Raw genomic sequence first — 16,183 nt, forward strand, 5'->3', positions numbered from 1 at the left:
AAGATGGAGGACAGAGAATTTCATTGATCAGAGTGGACAAACAGGATGCAGGAGAGGAGAAAGATTGAGGAGTAGACTACACAGGAGGTAAGTATGACCTGTGTATGGTTATTTTGTCTTTTTATTTTCGGTTCAGGTTCTATTTAAGGCTGCTTTTCCATGGACAGTTGAACTGTGTGCTTAGCAAACAGTTATCAGGCAGCAGTGAGTAGTTATCAGGCAGCAGCAAGCAGTAACCAGGCAGCAGCAAGCAGTGGTGAGAGTTTGAGAGGCGTGTGGAAAAGAGGCCTAAGGCAGGTTTTCCACGGACTGTTGAGCTGTGTGCTCAGCAAGCAGTTACCAGGCAGCAGTGAGTTTGAGAGGCATTTCACTGTCTAGAAACAGTTCGTGGAAAAGAGGCCTTCCTCTTCCCAGGTCAGCTTGCAATTTGCTCTGTGTGTTTCTGCTCAGCCTCTTGAGCACCTCACATGTTAGTGATCAGCTGGACTAAGTGATCTACCATTTCCCTGCAAGGTTTGACAAGCTGAGTGCAGTAGCACAGGGAGGGTCTGCTGTTCCCACTGATGCCTAACTACACCATACAAGGTTTTGGGCCCTTGACCCTGCAGGCAACTTCAAGTAAGTCTTTTTTAGGCTTTTTATCTAGTTAGAATTATGTGCAACCATGGACACACTTGTATGTGTAGGATGCGACTGCATCCACCGCTAGTGTGGGGACACCTCAGCAGAAATGGCCATGATGCTGGTTGAGGGGCTCGTGCACATGTCCGCGGAGCCAACAACCTTGTGGGTTTTTTGTGGGTTATGTGATTGCGCTTACATAGCCGGGGGCGTTCTGTGCAGACGCGAGAGTACTAAGAGCGCACAAAGCTCACGGCTATGTGAGCAAAGCAGTTGCGCGCTTGTGCATGCGCAGAGGCTGCCAACCCGTCCGGGTCGGCGGCTGCTACGGAGGGGACCCTGGGAGACTGACCTGGAGCGGAGCTGCGGCGAGGGACACCTAGGCTTCCAGGGGCCGGAGAAAGCCACAGCTAAGTAGATCTCATTTTCTTAAAATTGCCTGGTATTTCATTTAAGCAATACCAGTTTCCTGGCTGTCCTGCTGATCCTTTGCCTCTAATACTTTTATCCATAGACCCTGAACAAGCATGCAGCAGATCAGGTGTTTTTGACATTTTTGTCAATCGAGTGCTAGGTACACACCATACAATTTTTTTCTGTTAGATTTACCTGCCAGATTGATTTTTTCCAATTTGTCCGATCTCAATTTTGATTGATTTTCCAATCGATTTCCATTCACTTCTATGGAAATTGATCGAAAAAATCGATCAAAATTAAGATGGGACATTTTGGAAAAAATCGATCTGGCAGGTAAGTATAACAGAAAATTGTATGGTGTGTACCTAGCATAAAAGATTAGCTGCATGCTTGTTTCTAGTGTGATTCAGACACTGCTGCAGCCAAATAGATCAGCAGGGCTGCCACACAACCCGGCATTGTTTAACCTCCTGGGCGATAATCCCGAGCTGAGCTCGGGGTATGTCGCGCAGGAGGAGTTCTCAGGCCCTGGTGGGCCGATTTGCATAATTTTTTTTTGTTACACGCAGCTAGCACTTTGCTAGCTGCGTGTAACTTCCGATCGCCGCCGATCCGCCGCTACCAGCCATGCCGCGCAGCCCCCCCCTCCCCGACCCCTTGCGCAGCCTGGCCAATTAGTGCCAGGCAGCGCTGAGGGGTGGATCGGGACTCCTTCTGATGTCACGACGTCCATGACGTCGGTGATGTCATCCCGCCCTGCCGTCATGGCGACTGGAAAAGCCCAGCAGGAAATCCCGTTCTGAACGGGATTTCCTGCTTACTCTGATCTCCGAAGGCGATCGGAGTGGGTGGGAGGATGCCGCTGCGCTGCGGCTATCATGTAGCGAGCCCAGGGCTCGCTACATGATTTAAAAAATAAAAAATTTAAAAAAATAGTGCTGCGCCCCCTCCTGGGCGATATAATTGTATCGCCCAGAGGGTTAAAAGGAAAATAATTGTGTAGGGTAGGAACACACTAGGTAGAATCGCAAATGCGTTTTCCACTATGTGCTATGGAAATCGTTTCTGCCTAGTGTGTTCCTACCCTCAAAAGGAAACTAATATGGCAGCCTCCATATCCCTCACCATTTAAAGGTAGGAACACACTAGGCAATGCGTGAAAGGTTGCATTTGGCTGCATATAAGTTTGTGTGCGTTTTGCTTGCATTTTAATGCGTTTGCATTTCACACATATAAATCTAAGGGCTCAAACCCACTGGAGTGATTTTTCTGAGCATTTAGGGAGCGATTCAAACCGCTAGCAATTTCCCTAAACGCTCAGCTTATGTTAATAGATGGGCCAAATTCCACTGGAGCGATTGCGATTACCAAAATCGCAAAACGCAGGACATGCAGCATTTTTCGCGTTTAGCGTTAGCGTATCTGCAATGTAAAGTATATAAACGCTGGCATAATCTCTCATCAAAACCTACACAGAGCGATTTAGTTAGCATTTTGAAATTACTGCACACTGTAATAAAATTAAAATTAATTGAAAGGACCAATCAGAATTAAAACGCTAATCGCTACACAATCGCTGCCAAATTGAAAACACTTTTTAAAATCACTCCTGAAAACGCCTGCAAACCGCTCATACAAAACGCTAGCGATTGCGATTAGCGATAGGGTTTTCTAGTGGGTTCCAGGCCTCAAATGTGTTCTCTATGCGTTTTTTTAATAAGTGTTTTATGCTAATCACTAGGAAATCAACAGGAAGCGGAAATACATCATTAAACTTTTTTTTTTTTAAAGCATACAAAACGCGATAAAACTATACCTCTGCATCACCATTGACATACATTAGGTGCTTTTTAGATGCGTTATGGAAAAATATGCAGCAAGTTCAGCATTTACAAAAACGCACATTGCAGAACGCAAACAGGCATTTTTCATGCATCCCATTGACTTACATTATGTGTGTTAACGCTAGCATTTCTGCCTAGTGCAGTGATGGCTAACCTTGGCACTCCAGCTGTGACAAAACTACAAATCCCATCATGCCTCTGCCTCCCCGAGTTATAGCTTAGAGGTGTCAGAGTATTGCAATGCCTCATGGGACTTGTAGTTCCACCACAGCTGGAGTGCCAAGGTTAGCCATCACTGGCCTAGTGTGTTCCTACCCAAAAGAGGAACTGTGATCAAAATAACATCTCTATATATAAAATACAAGTGTCCCTGCGTCCTGTCCCTGGGTCAGTGCTTTTGCTCTACTGCGCATGTCCTGCACCGTATCGGCAGGAGACGGCGGTGGACGGGTGCGCGCGTGGCCGGCAGTGAAAGACCTAGAGCCCATTTTTAAACGGGTTTAGGTCAGCTAGTAATGAATACAATTGCTTTTAGCCATAGACCCTGAACAAGCATGCAGCATATCAGGTGTTTCTGACATTTTTTGTCAATCTGACAAAATTAGCTGCATGCTTGTTTCTGGTGTTATTCAGACACTACTGCAGCCAAATAGATCATCAGGGCTGCCAGGCAACTGGTATTGTTTAAAAGAAAAACAATTTAGCAGCCTCCATATCCCCCTCCACTCAGGTTTCCCTTATCGCTAGGTGCACACTTAGCAGAAACGCAACCTTTGCGGAAAACGCGTCGTTCTTGCCACTGGTGGTAGTCTGTGGGCCGCAGGAAAAAACGCATATAAAAAAAATATGCATTTTGTATGCGTGCGTTTTTAAAAATGCTGGTTTTGTTGCATAATATGCAAAAACGCATCAAAAACGCACATAATGAAAGTAAATGGGTAACGCAATGCTATGCGTTTTTCATGCAATTTTTTTTGTTTTGTGACGTATTTCCGCTTCCTGTTGTCTTACTAGTGATTAACATAAAATGCAATTGAAAAACGCATACAAAACGCATATGCGAAACACTTTAAAAAACGCATTTGCGAAAAAAAAACTCTAATGCAAATACATTACAAATGCAGCAAAGACGCACACAAACAAAAACACGACAGAAAACGCGATCTTTCACGCTCTGTTACGTGTGCACCCAGCCTCAACAGAAATTGTGATCATAGTGGCTGGATGGTGTACTGGTTAAGGGCTCTGCCTCTGACACAGGAGACCTGGGTTCGAATCTCGGCTCTGCCTGTTCGGTAAGCCAGCACCTATTCAGTAGGAGACCTTGGGCAAGACTCCCTAACACTGCTACTGCCTATAGAGCGCGTCCTAGTGGCTGCAGCTCTGGCGCTTTGAGTCCGCCAGGAGAAAAGCGCGATATAAATGTTCTGTGTTTGTTTTGTTTGATCAATATAACATAATGGATAAAATTGCCTTTAGCACATAGACCCTGAAGAATGCTGCACATCAGGTGTTTCTTTTATATTCTTTCTATTTGTATAACTTGGAACCATGCTGAATATTTTTATTTCATGCAAAGCAATGCCTTTTATTAGATATTTGGATCTGCACCGCCTCCTCCCTCATATCATGTTCTGCCACATCCGTGTTGCTTAGTGAAGAGTAGAGAACTCTTTGTTATGAGAAAACTAAACAGAACAAAGGATCAGGTAGACAGGAATCTGTACTCTGCACATACGGCTGCAGGTGTGCCGCAGCAGCATGAACTATGTCTCTCCCCGTTCCAGTTCCCAAGTGTTGTTCTACTCGGTACAACCTGGCATTGGTGGCCTTGTTTGGATTCTTCATAGTGTATGCCCTGCGGGTTAATCTGAGCGTAGCACTGGTGGACATGGTGAGATCAACCTCAAATCAGCAAGTGAACAAAAGTGCCAACGAATGTCCAGATCATTCGGCTGATCCACAGAAGCCTCATAACTCCACGGTAAGTCGCTTTAAGGTGTCGCGTTTCATGAGAGTAATATGGTGTACATCTGATCTCCTTCTAGTTCCTTGCCTAGTATACCGATTCTCTGTAACATTCTAAAACAAAAATGTTACTCGCCTAAGAAGAGGGGAGGCTCTGGTACCCTTAGAGATTCCCCCTACCTTTCTGCATCCCCTCCATACAAATCTGCGGTTGGGTTCTTTTTTGGGTCTGCTCAGAAGTACTCGGGTCTCCGGGTCCTGAAGCTGAGCGGATTTGTACTGCGCATGCGCAAGTCTAGGCTTTCTATAGAGGGCACCTATGCCTGGCTATTACCTATACTGGGGCACCTGCTATGCCTGGCTATTACCTATACTGGGGCACCTGCTATGCCTGGCTATTACCTATACTGGGGCACCTGCTATGCCTGGCTATTACCTATACTGGGGCATCTGCTATGCCTGGCTATTACCTATAATGGGACACCTGCTATGCCTGGCTACCTATACTGGGGCACCTGCTGTGCCTGGTTACCTATATTGGGGCACCTATGTCCGGCTATTACCTATACTGGGGCACCTGCTGTGCCTGGTTACCTATATTGGGGCACCTATGTCCGGCTATTACCTATACTGGGGCACCTGCTATGCCTGGCTACCTATATTGGGGCACCTATGTCCGGCTATTACCTATACTGGGGCACCTGCTGTGCCTGGTTACCTATACTGGGGCACCTATGTCCGGCTATTACCTATACTGGGGCACCTGCTATGCCTGGCTTCCTATATTGGGGCACCTATGTCCGGCTATTACCTATACTGGGGCACCTGCTATGCCTGGCTACCTATACTGGGGCACCTGCTGTGCCTGGTTACCTATATTGGGGCACCTATGTCCGGCTATTACCTATACTGGGGCACCTGCTATGCCTGGCTACCTATATTGGAGCACCTATGTCTGGCTATTACCTTTACTGGGACTCGAATGCCTGGCTACCTATGCTGCGGCACCTGCTATGCCTATCTACTTATACTGAGGCTCCTATGCCTGGCTATCTATACTGGAGGCAACTAATCTTGGCTACCTATACAGGGGTCACCTATACCTGGCTACCTACCTACCTACCTATACTGAGGGTGTTTTTTTTTTTGTCGCACCGCGGACTCTAACGTGCTATGCAAATTGTCAGGTGTTGCATGATCATTTCAAATGTGTGGGGGGAGGGAGGGGAGAAATAATGACTTTTGGCCCTCGACCTGGTGTAAGTTATACATTTCGATCCTGCATCTATTTGAGTTTGACACCCCTGCTTTACAGTCGCACAACCACAATGAGCATGCAGCCAGTAGAGTCGGAGTTGAAGCATCTGATCTGCATGCTCATTCTGGGCCCGTGATGGGAAAGCATCTCTTATGAGAAAACTCAGGAAAAAAAGTTAATCAAATCAGGGCTAAGGAGCGATCGTTTATGAGAGATGTTTTGTGAATAAACTCCTAGGCCTGATCTGCCTGGGGTATTCCACAGGTTAAAATGTGATTTAATTACAAGTTATTCATTTACTTTTAGGAGTGCCAGACTCCACAGTGTAGTGTTATTAAGTTGAGACACATATCTTAAACAAGAAACCTGTGGAGCTGGAACAACCGCTCAAGCCATAGGCTCAGTTTATGTCTGCAGATCAGAAGTATTAAGGTGGCCATACACTGGTCGATTTGCCATCAGATCGACTAACAGATAGATCCCTCTCTGATCGAATCTGATCAGAGAGGGATCATATGGCTGCCTTTACTGCAAACAGATTGTGAACCGATTTCAGCATGAGGGAAATCTTCCGCACGGACGGATCGATGGGAACGATTGATTTTGGACGGAAATCGATTGTTCTGTCAGTGTTTGCGCAACGATTTTACAGCAGATTCGATCACAGTGATCAAATTTGCTGTATATCGGCGGGAAAATAGTTAGGTGTATGGGCCCCTTAAAACTGACATGTGATCAATACAATAACCAGACAAGTAGTCTTTTCATAAGACAGTTAAACACTCCAAGAAGTTCTGGTTCACCATGAGCTTGCTGGGCAATCTTTGAGTGATTTTTGGCCATCAGAGGTTTCTGAGAGCTTTTTTAAAAAAAAATGACTTACATTAAAATCACAATCACGGTAAAATTGTGCAATTTTACTGCGATTTATAGTGTGTCTAAAGGCCCATACACACGTCTGAGCGGATCGCTCAAACTCACTCTTATCACGCGAACGACAGTCTGTACACACGCCCGATTTGGCGTGCGGACAACTAAACGACGGGACGTTCAAACGACCCGTCGTTCGCAAAAATCAGACATGTGTATGGGCCTTAAGCCCTTACTCTGGGTGTTTGAAGTCCTACCCCATAGAATGCCACATTAATCCATGCCATGCACTGATGAGGATCAAACAATGCGAGACTTTCTGTATTCATGTTGGATTAGTAAGGCTCTGTACAATTAACAAGCCAACACATCATTGCATTCCAGCGGTTCTGAAGGTGTGTTTAGCTTTCAGGGACATCAAAGGGATGATTTGCATATTCAACAGTGATGCATTGTGGGAAACCTCAAATGCTCACTCCAGTCTGAATATTCGCAAATGCCTTCTGTTTTAAGAAGACAAACTTCCATAAGGTTCCATACAGGTTTTTTTTGTGACCGTGTGTGTGTTCCTGTTTGCTGCTGTCCTAATGAGCATGTTCCAGGATTTCCTTGACAGAGGCAATGCCATTAATCTCTGTTCTGTAATGACTGTTTCATCTCTGGATGAGAGGGGAAGGAAGTATGCACAAGCAATCGGATCAGCGAGATGATCATTTTCCAAGTTTGCAAATCGCGTACTCTAATATCTCTGTAGTGGTTATACTTTTCAAAGCAACCTGATCACAGTGCAAAATATCCAAACAGGTTATTATACCATTGTCTTTGTAATGAAATCCACGGAAGAGGGTCCTTTATCAGAGCATAATGCAGAACAAAGCGACCTACCAACTTGCTGATCACAATATTGAGCGACAAGGGTCTCCTCCTCATCTCCAGTCCCCTGAAAAGGGCAGTTGTGCTAGCTGGTGTCTTTTTATGGACAGAAAGAAAGCGGCAAATGGTCATCCCTTCTAGGTAAAGGACGAATGGTTCCCTATATTCCTTTCCTCTGTTGCCCAAAGTGATACTTTAAAGGGGAACTGAAAAGAAAGGTATATGGAGGCTGCCATGTTTATTTCCTTTTAAGCAATACCAGTTGCCTGGCAGCCCTGCTGATCCTCTGCTTCTAATACTATTAGCCATAGCCCCTGAACAAGCATGCAGCAGATCAGGTGTTTCAGACTTTAAAGTCAGATCTGACAAGACTAGCTGCATGCTTGTTTCTGATGTTATTCAGATACTACTGCAGAGAAATAGACCAGCAGGGCTGCCAGTCAACTGGTATTGACTAAAAGGAAATAAATAGCAGCCTCCGTATACCTCTTACTTCAGTTCCCCTTTAAAAAAAGGTGTATTTTACAGATCCTTACTTATTCACATGATTGGTTAAAAGCAAAAAATAAAAAAAATCCTTCAGTTGAAATCATCCAAAAAAGTCCTTTAACCACTTCCGGATTCTCGGTACGTATATACACGCCCCTGAATCCAGAAGTGTATACCATGGAAACGGCCGCTCGTATGAGCGGCCGTTCCATGTCAGCTCACGGAGGGTGTCTCCGTGAACACCCTGCGAGCCGATCGGCGGCTCGCAGGGTAAATGTAAACACACGGGGAAGATCTTCCCCGGTGTTTACATGTATACGGCGCTGCTGCGCAGCAGCGCCGTAGAGGAGATCGGCGATCCCCGGCCTCTGATTGGCTGGGGACCGCCGGCACCTGATAGGCTAAAGCCTATCCCATCAGGCGCAGGACGGATTTCCGTCCTGCGCCGCTCACAGGGGGAGGGAGAGGGAGGGAAGGGGAAGGAGGCCAGAAAGCGCTGCGGAGGGGGGCTTTGAAGAGCCCCCCCCCCGCAAGCGCAAGCAGCCGGCGGCGATCAGACGCCCCCAGCAGGACATCCCCTTAGTGGGGAAAAAAGGGGGGAAGTCTGATCGCCCTGGCTGCTAGCTGATCTGTGCTGTGGGCTGGAGAGCCCACGCTGCACAGATCAGCATAAAATGTCATGGTGTGGAAGTGGTTAAAGGGAACCAGAGATGAAGCACGCTCATGTATTTTACCATATATATCAGTGGGAACATTAGAGAAAATACCTACCCTGCTCTGTTTCATTCCTCTCTGCTCAGCCTGCTTCTAATCAGCCCTGATAAAATCCCTGACTGAGCATTCAGTCTGGCTTTGCTTAGGAATCATTATAGCTGAGTCATTATAGCAGAGCCACAAGGGGGCAGGCTTGGGCTTGAAAAGACAGAGAAGACAGACTTGGCTATAATGATTCCTAAACAAAGCCAAACTGAATGCTCAGTCAAGGATTTTATCATGGCTGATTAGAAGCAGGCTGAGCATTGAAGAATGAAACAGACAGCAGGGTAGGTGTCTTCTCTAATTTTCCCACTGATATATATGGTAAAATACATGAGGGTGCTTCATCTCTGGTTCACTTTAGGCCAATGCAACTTCTTGCCACAGAAAAAAAATATTACAGATAAGGGTTTGGAAATAGATATTTATTTTTGGCATTTAAAATCTATAAACTGTTAAAAGGAACCCGAGATGAGAATAATATGGAGGCTGCCATATTGATTTCCTTTTAAGCAATACCAGTTTTCTGGCTGCCCTGCTGGTCCTCTGCCTCTAATACTGTCAACCATAGACCCTGAACAAGCATGCAGCAGATCAGGTATATCTGACATTTTCGTCAATCTAGTGCTAGGTACACACCATACAATTTTCTGTTAGAAGGTCAGGGGTTTCTGACAATATTGTTAGAACTGATGAGATTAGCTGCATGCTTGTTTCTGGTGTAATTCAGTTCACTTCACTACTGCAGCCAAATAGATCAGCAGGACTGACAGGCAACTTGTTTAACCAGCCGGGCGGTATGGACGAGCTCAGCTCGTCCATCACCGCCGGAGGCTGCCGCTCAGGCCCTGCTGGGCCGATTTTCATCAAATAAAGAGCAGCACACGCAGCCGGCACTTTGCCAGCCGCGTGTGCTGCCCGATCGCCGCCGCTCTGCGGCGATCCGCCGCGAGTAGCGGCGAAAGAGGGTCCCCCCAGCCGCCTGAGCCCAGCGTAGCCGGAACAAAAAGTTCCGGCCAGCGCTAAGGGCTGGATCGGAGGCGGCTGACGTCAGGACGTCGGCTGACGTCCATGACGTCACTCCGCTCGTCGCTATGGCGACGATGTAAGCAAAACAAGGAAGGCCGCTCATTGCGGCCTTCCTTGTTTATTCTGGGCGCCGGAGGCGATCGGAAGAACGCCACCGGAGCGCCCTCTAGTGGTGCTTTTATGCAGCCAACTTTCAGTTGGCTGCATGAAATAGTTTTTTTTTTTTATTAAAAAAAAACCCTCCCGCAGCCACCCTGGCGATCTTAATAGAACGCCAAGGTGGTTAAAAGGAAATAAATATGGCAGCCTCCATATCACTCTCACCTCGGGTTCACTTTTAGGCCTCTTTCACAGTGAGACGGTACGTTTGATGAGATGTTAAGGTCGTATAATGTGCCCCTAATGCAACGCATTCAAAGACTATAACTTGGACGTTATAGTACATTCTTTAGCCCTGCGTTTGGTGCGCCGTTTTAGTCGCAAAGTGATGGAACGAAAACGGAGCATGCGTTACATTTTTAAAAAAAACATTACTGAGCATGTGCAACACACAGAACAGAACAGATGTATTGCTAAAACGCACAGCATGCAGCACTTTCTAAATATTGCTACACGTTACACACAACGCAACGTGTGCACTGTGAATGTTGCACAGACTTACTATTGCTGTGCGTTAGTCTGCGTTAAGGCAGGGAACACACTTGTCTTTCAGTTTTCTGTGCGCGTTTTCCTGCATACTTTTTCTGCACACCAAGTGTGTTTCTATCCAGGAAAACGCGCACGTTTTTTTCACAGCAGCTGATGTAGTTGATAGAGAAAACTAACAAAATGTGCAGAATCAGGATGCAGAATGTCAGTTTTTTTTCCTGCGTGCGAACACCACAGTAAGTGTGCACTAGCCCATTGAGTAACATGAGTTCCCTGCCTAAAACATTTTCTAACGTGCGACTTTAACGTCGCACTGTGAAAGAGGCCTAACATTGCATCATTCTGTCATATTTGCAGTTTAGAAACCACACATTGGCCTCAATTCACAGAGCTTTATCAAACACTTTATCAAACGTTTGATAATTTACCTCATGGGTAAAATCTAATTTTGAATTCACAAAGGTGTTATATATTTATCAAATGTTTTATTGATAAAACGTTCAATAAATCTATAACACTTTAGTGAAATCAAAAGTAGATTTTACCCATGAGGTAAATTATGAAACGTTTGATAAAGCTCCGTGAATTGAGGCCTTTGTCTTTTAAGCTAAAAAACAAAGCAGAAATAATTACTCTTTGAGCTTTCCTGCAGTAAAACCTTATCCCAAGCTGTCTCTCACTGTTTCTTCGCTGTTTTAGTGCTTCAGAAAACATGACAATATGGGTCGAAGAGCTCAGAGAATCTCTTTGGCATAGATAGCTGAGGTTTTCTAACTCTTTCTGTACTGAAAAACAATAAGACTTTTTTTTCTTTGCTACTAATGTTCTATTTCTTAGCTGTACTACACATACAAGTCATCATCTCATAAGTGTTTTTTTGCTTCAGGTTTTCCTTAAATTACATTTCATCATTGAGGCAATAAGTGAATTGTTCATGATAATCCGTACATACTTCATTCACATGCTTTCATTTCCCTTTTTCTAGGGCAAAAAATACGACTGGGATGCCGATACCCAAGGCTGGATACTTGGCGCTTTCTTCTATGGCTATATATTTACTCAGATCCCGGGGGGATACTTAGCGGGTAAAATTGGTGGCAAGTTTCTGCTGGGATTTGGCGTTCTGGGAACTGCTGTACTAACGCTTTTAACGCCACTGGCAGCGGATTTAGGAGTGGGCTACCTCATAGCAGTTCGAGTACTGGAAGGATTGGGAGAGGTAAACATTTTATTTTTATTAAATATTGGCAACTGTTTTTGAAAAGGCTTTATTAGCTCATACCCGATTCACTATAGTTCTCTTGAGCTGAAGATCATGACAGGATGTAATCTTGGCTCAGCCTGTTCAGTAAGCCAGCACCTATTCAGTAGGAGACCTTGGGCAAGACTCCCTAACACTGCTACTGCCTATAGAGCACGCCCTAGTGGCTGCAGCTCTGGCGCTTTGAGCCTGCCAGGAGAAAAGCGCGATATAAATGTTCTGTGTTTGTTTGTCTGTGTTAAGTGACCTACTCACTCTGAAAACCTAGCCTGGATTTATTAAGAGCCTAGCTGAAGCGAACACAGTGAATCCAGTGCAGGAGACTTGGGCACAGGGCCGGATTTTCCATAAGGCACTGTAGGCACATGCCTACAGGCGCCTGATGATGGAAAGGTGGTTCACTCCCCTCCCCGAGCGGCTCCCTCCTTCCTTACCTATGCAGAGTCCTGAATGGAGTGGAGTGTGAATAAGAGGTTACTCACCCTGCTCTCAGCATTTCACTGATGAGATCTCCCTTCAGTCATGGGCACCCCTAGCTACCAGCACTTACTACTAAGGTTCCTCTGGTTACCTAATACTAAGGGGCACCTATAGCTACCTGTAGATACCTATGACAGGCAATGGTAGTAAGGGAGAAGTGACAGCTTGGCCAGCCAGCACACTTGTTGTGATGCGGTGAGGGTTTGTAGGTTCAGGAAGAGCGAAGTCTAGGGTGCCAGAACATCTGTGCCTATAGGCTCCTGTGAGGTAAATCTGGGCCTGCTTGGGCGCACAGGGAGTAACTTCGGCGACGTCAGAAGACGGAGCTGAAGTTACTTTTAAAACACAATCATTCGGCTTCCAGCAATTGCTGGAAGTTGAATTATTTCATTCCCCACCATCCATGGCAACCTGGAGGGGGAATAGTAATTAGCACGGCCGGGACTTGTGCAGCAGCAGGATCAGCCATATACCGGCTGTATCCTGCACCCAAGTCTCCCGCACGGGTATGTATTTGGTTGTTGTTTGGACCGGCCACTTTTTTCTAACCTTGACACAGTCAGTCAATGACCAAGTTTGTGAGCTATGGGGTCCTTGGCATCAATAATGTGAGAATGGAAGCAGTTGAAATTTTACCATTAAAATCAAACAACTCTGATTGGCTGTTAGTGGCTCTACCCCCTTTTCAGAATTTGAACCCCCAGTCACCCAGTGACCGACTGTACCAGGTTAGAGGCCTGTGCCGTTAACAGTATAAGAATAGCAGCAAGATAAATATTCCCCTTAAAAAATTAATTGGTGAATTCTGATTGGCTGTTGTAGGCTCCACCTATTTTCCTGAATATTAATCCCATTCACCCAGTGAGAAAGTGTGCCAAGTTTGAGAACCCTGCAATTAACAGTGTAAGAATGGCTGCAGTTTATATTTTAACATTGAAAGTGAATGGTTGAAATTTGATTAGCTGTTTTATGCTCCGCCCACTTTCACAGAATTTGTCATATCTGTTCCCAAGTGACCAGCTGTTCCAAGTGTGGGGACTCTCGCTTGATCACTGTGAGAATGGCAGCCTTTTACATGTTTTTCCATTGATGTGAATGGGTGAAATCTGATTGGCTGTTTGTGGTTCTGCCCAGGTGTGCAGAGGGGGAGGGGGGCGTGAGACCCCCAGAACATATCATCCCAGGTAGTAAGGGTTCTGTATATCAAATTTTGTTGAAATCTGCGTTTTCGAATGATGGAGGCACATACACACACAATTTTTATATATATATATATATATATATATATATATATATATATATATATAACGTACTGTATATAGATTTGCTATGATTTGGAACCCTTGCTGAGCATGGCAGTGGAAGCGTCATACATTAACTGTTTTCAGCAGGAGCTAAATGTCCTCCTCACTCTCTTCAACCACGACGTACAGTGAAACTCCTTGCAACATCTGATGCATGTCACATGACATGAGGGACAGGAGCCGCAAGGAGATGGACTGTACGGCGTGGATGAAGAAAGGAGTGAGGAACTCCTGCTGAAAACAAGTAATACCTGTATATGAGGCTTCTATGGTCACACTCTGCATCTTCCGACAGAAGCACCCCACCCACAGTTGCTATTACCGTTACCTGATGTGACAGTTGCAAAAGACCTAGCCAATCATTTACATAGAACTGTTCATTAAGGTCCGTACACACGCCGGACTGGAGGCAACGACGGGTCCGTCGTCACCTCCCGCTAGGTGGGCGTTCCAGCGACAGTCCGGCATGTGTACAGTCTGTCTGCAGACTGATACGGCTGTTTCTGAGCGATCTGCCCTGCGGATCACTCAGAAACAGCCGTATCAGTCCGCTGACAGTGCGTACACACGCCGGACTGTCGTTGGAACGCCCACCCAGTGGGACGACGGACCCGTCGTTGCCTCCAGTCCGGCGTGTGTACGGACCTTTAGACTACCTGAGTGATCTGCAGCTAGCTTTATAAATCTGATAAGAGCCTCTCCCCTATGTTAAGAATATTTCCTGATCCTGAACACCATCACTGCTTATCTCCATAGATGCAGAAGATATCCAACGGGATCTATTGATTTAGTTCTGTAGAGAGAGGTGTCCATTATCTTAAAAAATATTTGATGTAATCCTGAAACCTCTCACTGTACAGATCTGGAAAAAACCCTAGTGCTGAAGGCATCATCTTTGTAGATTATGTTCACAAATCTGGCCTTTTTGCTGATAATTTCATAATTACACTAATATGGGGGGGGGGGTTAGGTTTAAAAATGGGCATGGCCATGACATTGTATGGGCGGAGCTAACATAATGATGCAACAGCGAGGCATAAGAAAGCAGTGTTTACGCCATGATGTGCTGAAACGAGGATTCACATCATGGGTGTGCAGAAACTGTGTGATGCTATTTATTAGTATACCGTAACCCCAAAGAAGCAAATATAGCCAACTATGACCATTAAATAATAAATGCAGCAACAGTTACCCCGGACACCAGAAAATAAACGCAATGTGGGAAACATTTCACCAGAAAATAATGCAATGTGAGCAACGTTTCACCAGAAAATAGACGCAGTGGGCAGCATTTCACCAATAAATAAACGCAGTGGGCCACATTTCACCAGAAAATAAACGTAGTGGGCCGCATTTCACCAGAAAATAGACGCAGTGGGCCACATTTCACCAGAAAATGGATGCAGTGGGCAGCATTTCACCAATAAATAAACGCAGTGGGGCACATTTCACCAGAAAATAACGCAATGTGGGAAACATTTCACGCGAAAATAATGCAATGTGAGCAACATTTCAGCAGAAAATAAATGCAATGTGGGAAACATTTTAGCAGAAAATAACACAGTGGGCCGCATTTCACCTGCAAAAAAAGTAATGTACTCACCTGACAGAAGTCTTCTCTCTCGGCCGGGCTCTGGCGCGCATCTCCCCCGGACGTTCCTCCTGCAGTTTCCCACGCTGACAGGCAGAGAGCAGGGCTACGGGAAGATGGTGCCCGAAGCCCTGTACTGGAGACACAAATAGTCTCCAGTGCAGGGCTTCAGACGTCATCTTCCCATAGCCCTGCTCTGCCTCCCGGGAGACTGCGGGGCTGCGGGCTATGAACTGGCGCGGCGGCGTCTAGTAGACGCTGCGGCCAGTTCATAAGCAGCGTTGGCATGCCAGCAGATTAGGCTATGCGTGCCGGGTCTGGCACGCGTGCCATAGGTTCGCCATCGCTGTCCTAGGCCATGAAGAGTGTGGGCAGCGGAGCTTACGCTGGGAATACATGGTTCGTTTCTGCTGCTCGATTCTCCTCTCGATCGTTTTTGCAGCTCGATTCCGCACTCCATTCTCTTATCTTCCGCTCCTTTTTCTTATCTTTTTCCATTCACTTCTATCAGGAATCGAGTGGCAGCCAGGAGCTGGGAGAATTTAGCAGAAACAAAAGGGGTCCACTCTGGTTCGGGTGTGTGTGTGTGTGTGTGTGGGGGGGGGGGGGGGGGGTCAGGGGTCAGCCCCCAAAGTTAATTTTGCCCATCGTAATGAGATATAACCTGTCATTTCTTGCAGCACCTGGAATGTGGACACATAGGGCATTATTCACAAAAGAGTGCTAACTGTTAGCACGGCCGTCTTTCGCGCGAATTTTCGCGTTTGGGCGCAA

At 46.0% G+C, this 16,183-nt stretch overlaps 1 protein-coding gene across 4 annotated transcripts in view; it reads left to right on the top strand.

The window, feature by feature from the left end:
* LOC137562764 (sialin-like) overlaps positions 1-16,183 on the top strand; it is a 49,208-nt gene continuing 33,025 nt past the window's right edge. Inside the window, exons 1-4 of one of the 4 annotated variants that reach the window (XM_068274430.1) lie at positions 239-256; positions 514-618; positions 4,670-4,866; positions 11,759-11,992. In XM_068274430.1, the coding sequence (XP_068130531.1) occupies positions 564-618; positions 4,670-4,866; positions 11,759-11,992 (486 nt within the window). In that variant the 5' untranslated portion in view covers positions 239-256; positions 514-563. Of the gene's footprint in view, positions 88-231; positions 619-4,477; positions 4,867-11,758; positions 11,993-16,183 lie in introns of those variants that run through there. The other 3 variants (XM_068274432.1, XM_068274431.1, XM_068274429.1) reach the window with 3 other exon arrangements.

Source organism: Hyperolius riggenbachi, chromosome 3, assembly GCF_040937935.1.
Source record: "Hyperolius riggenbachi isolate aHypRig1 chromosome 3, aHypRig1.pri, whole genome shotgun sequence".
NCBI lineage: Eukaryota > Metazoa > Chordata > Amphibia > Anura > Hyperoliidae > Hyperolius > Hyperolius riggenbachi.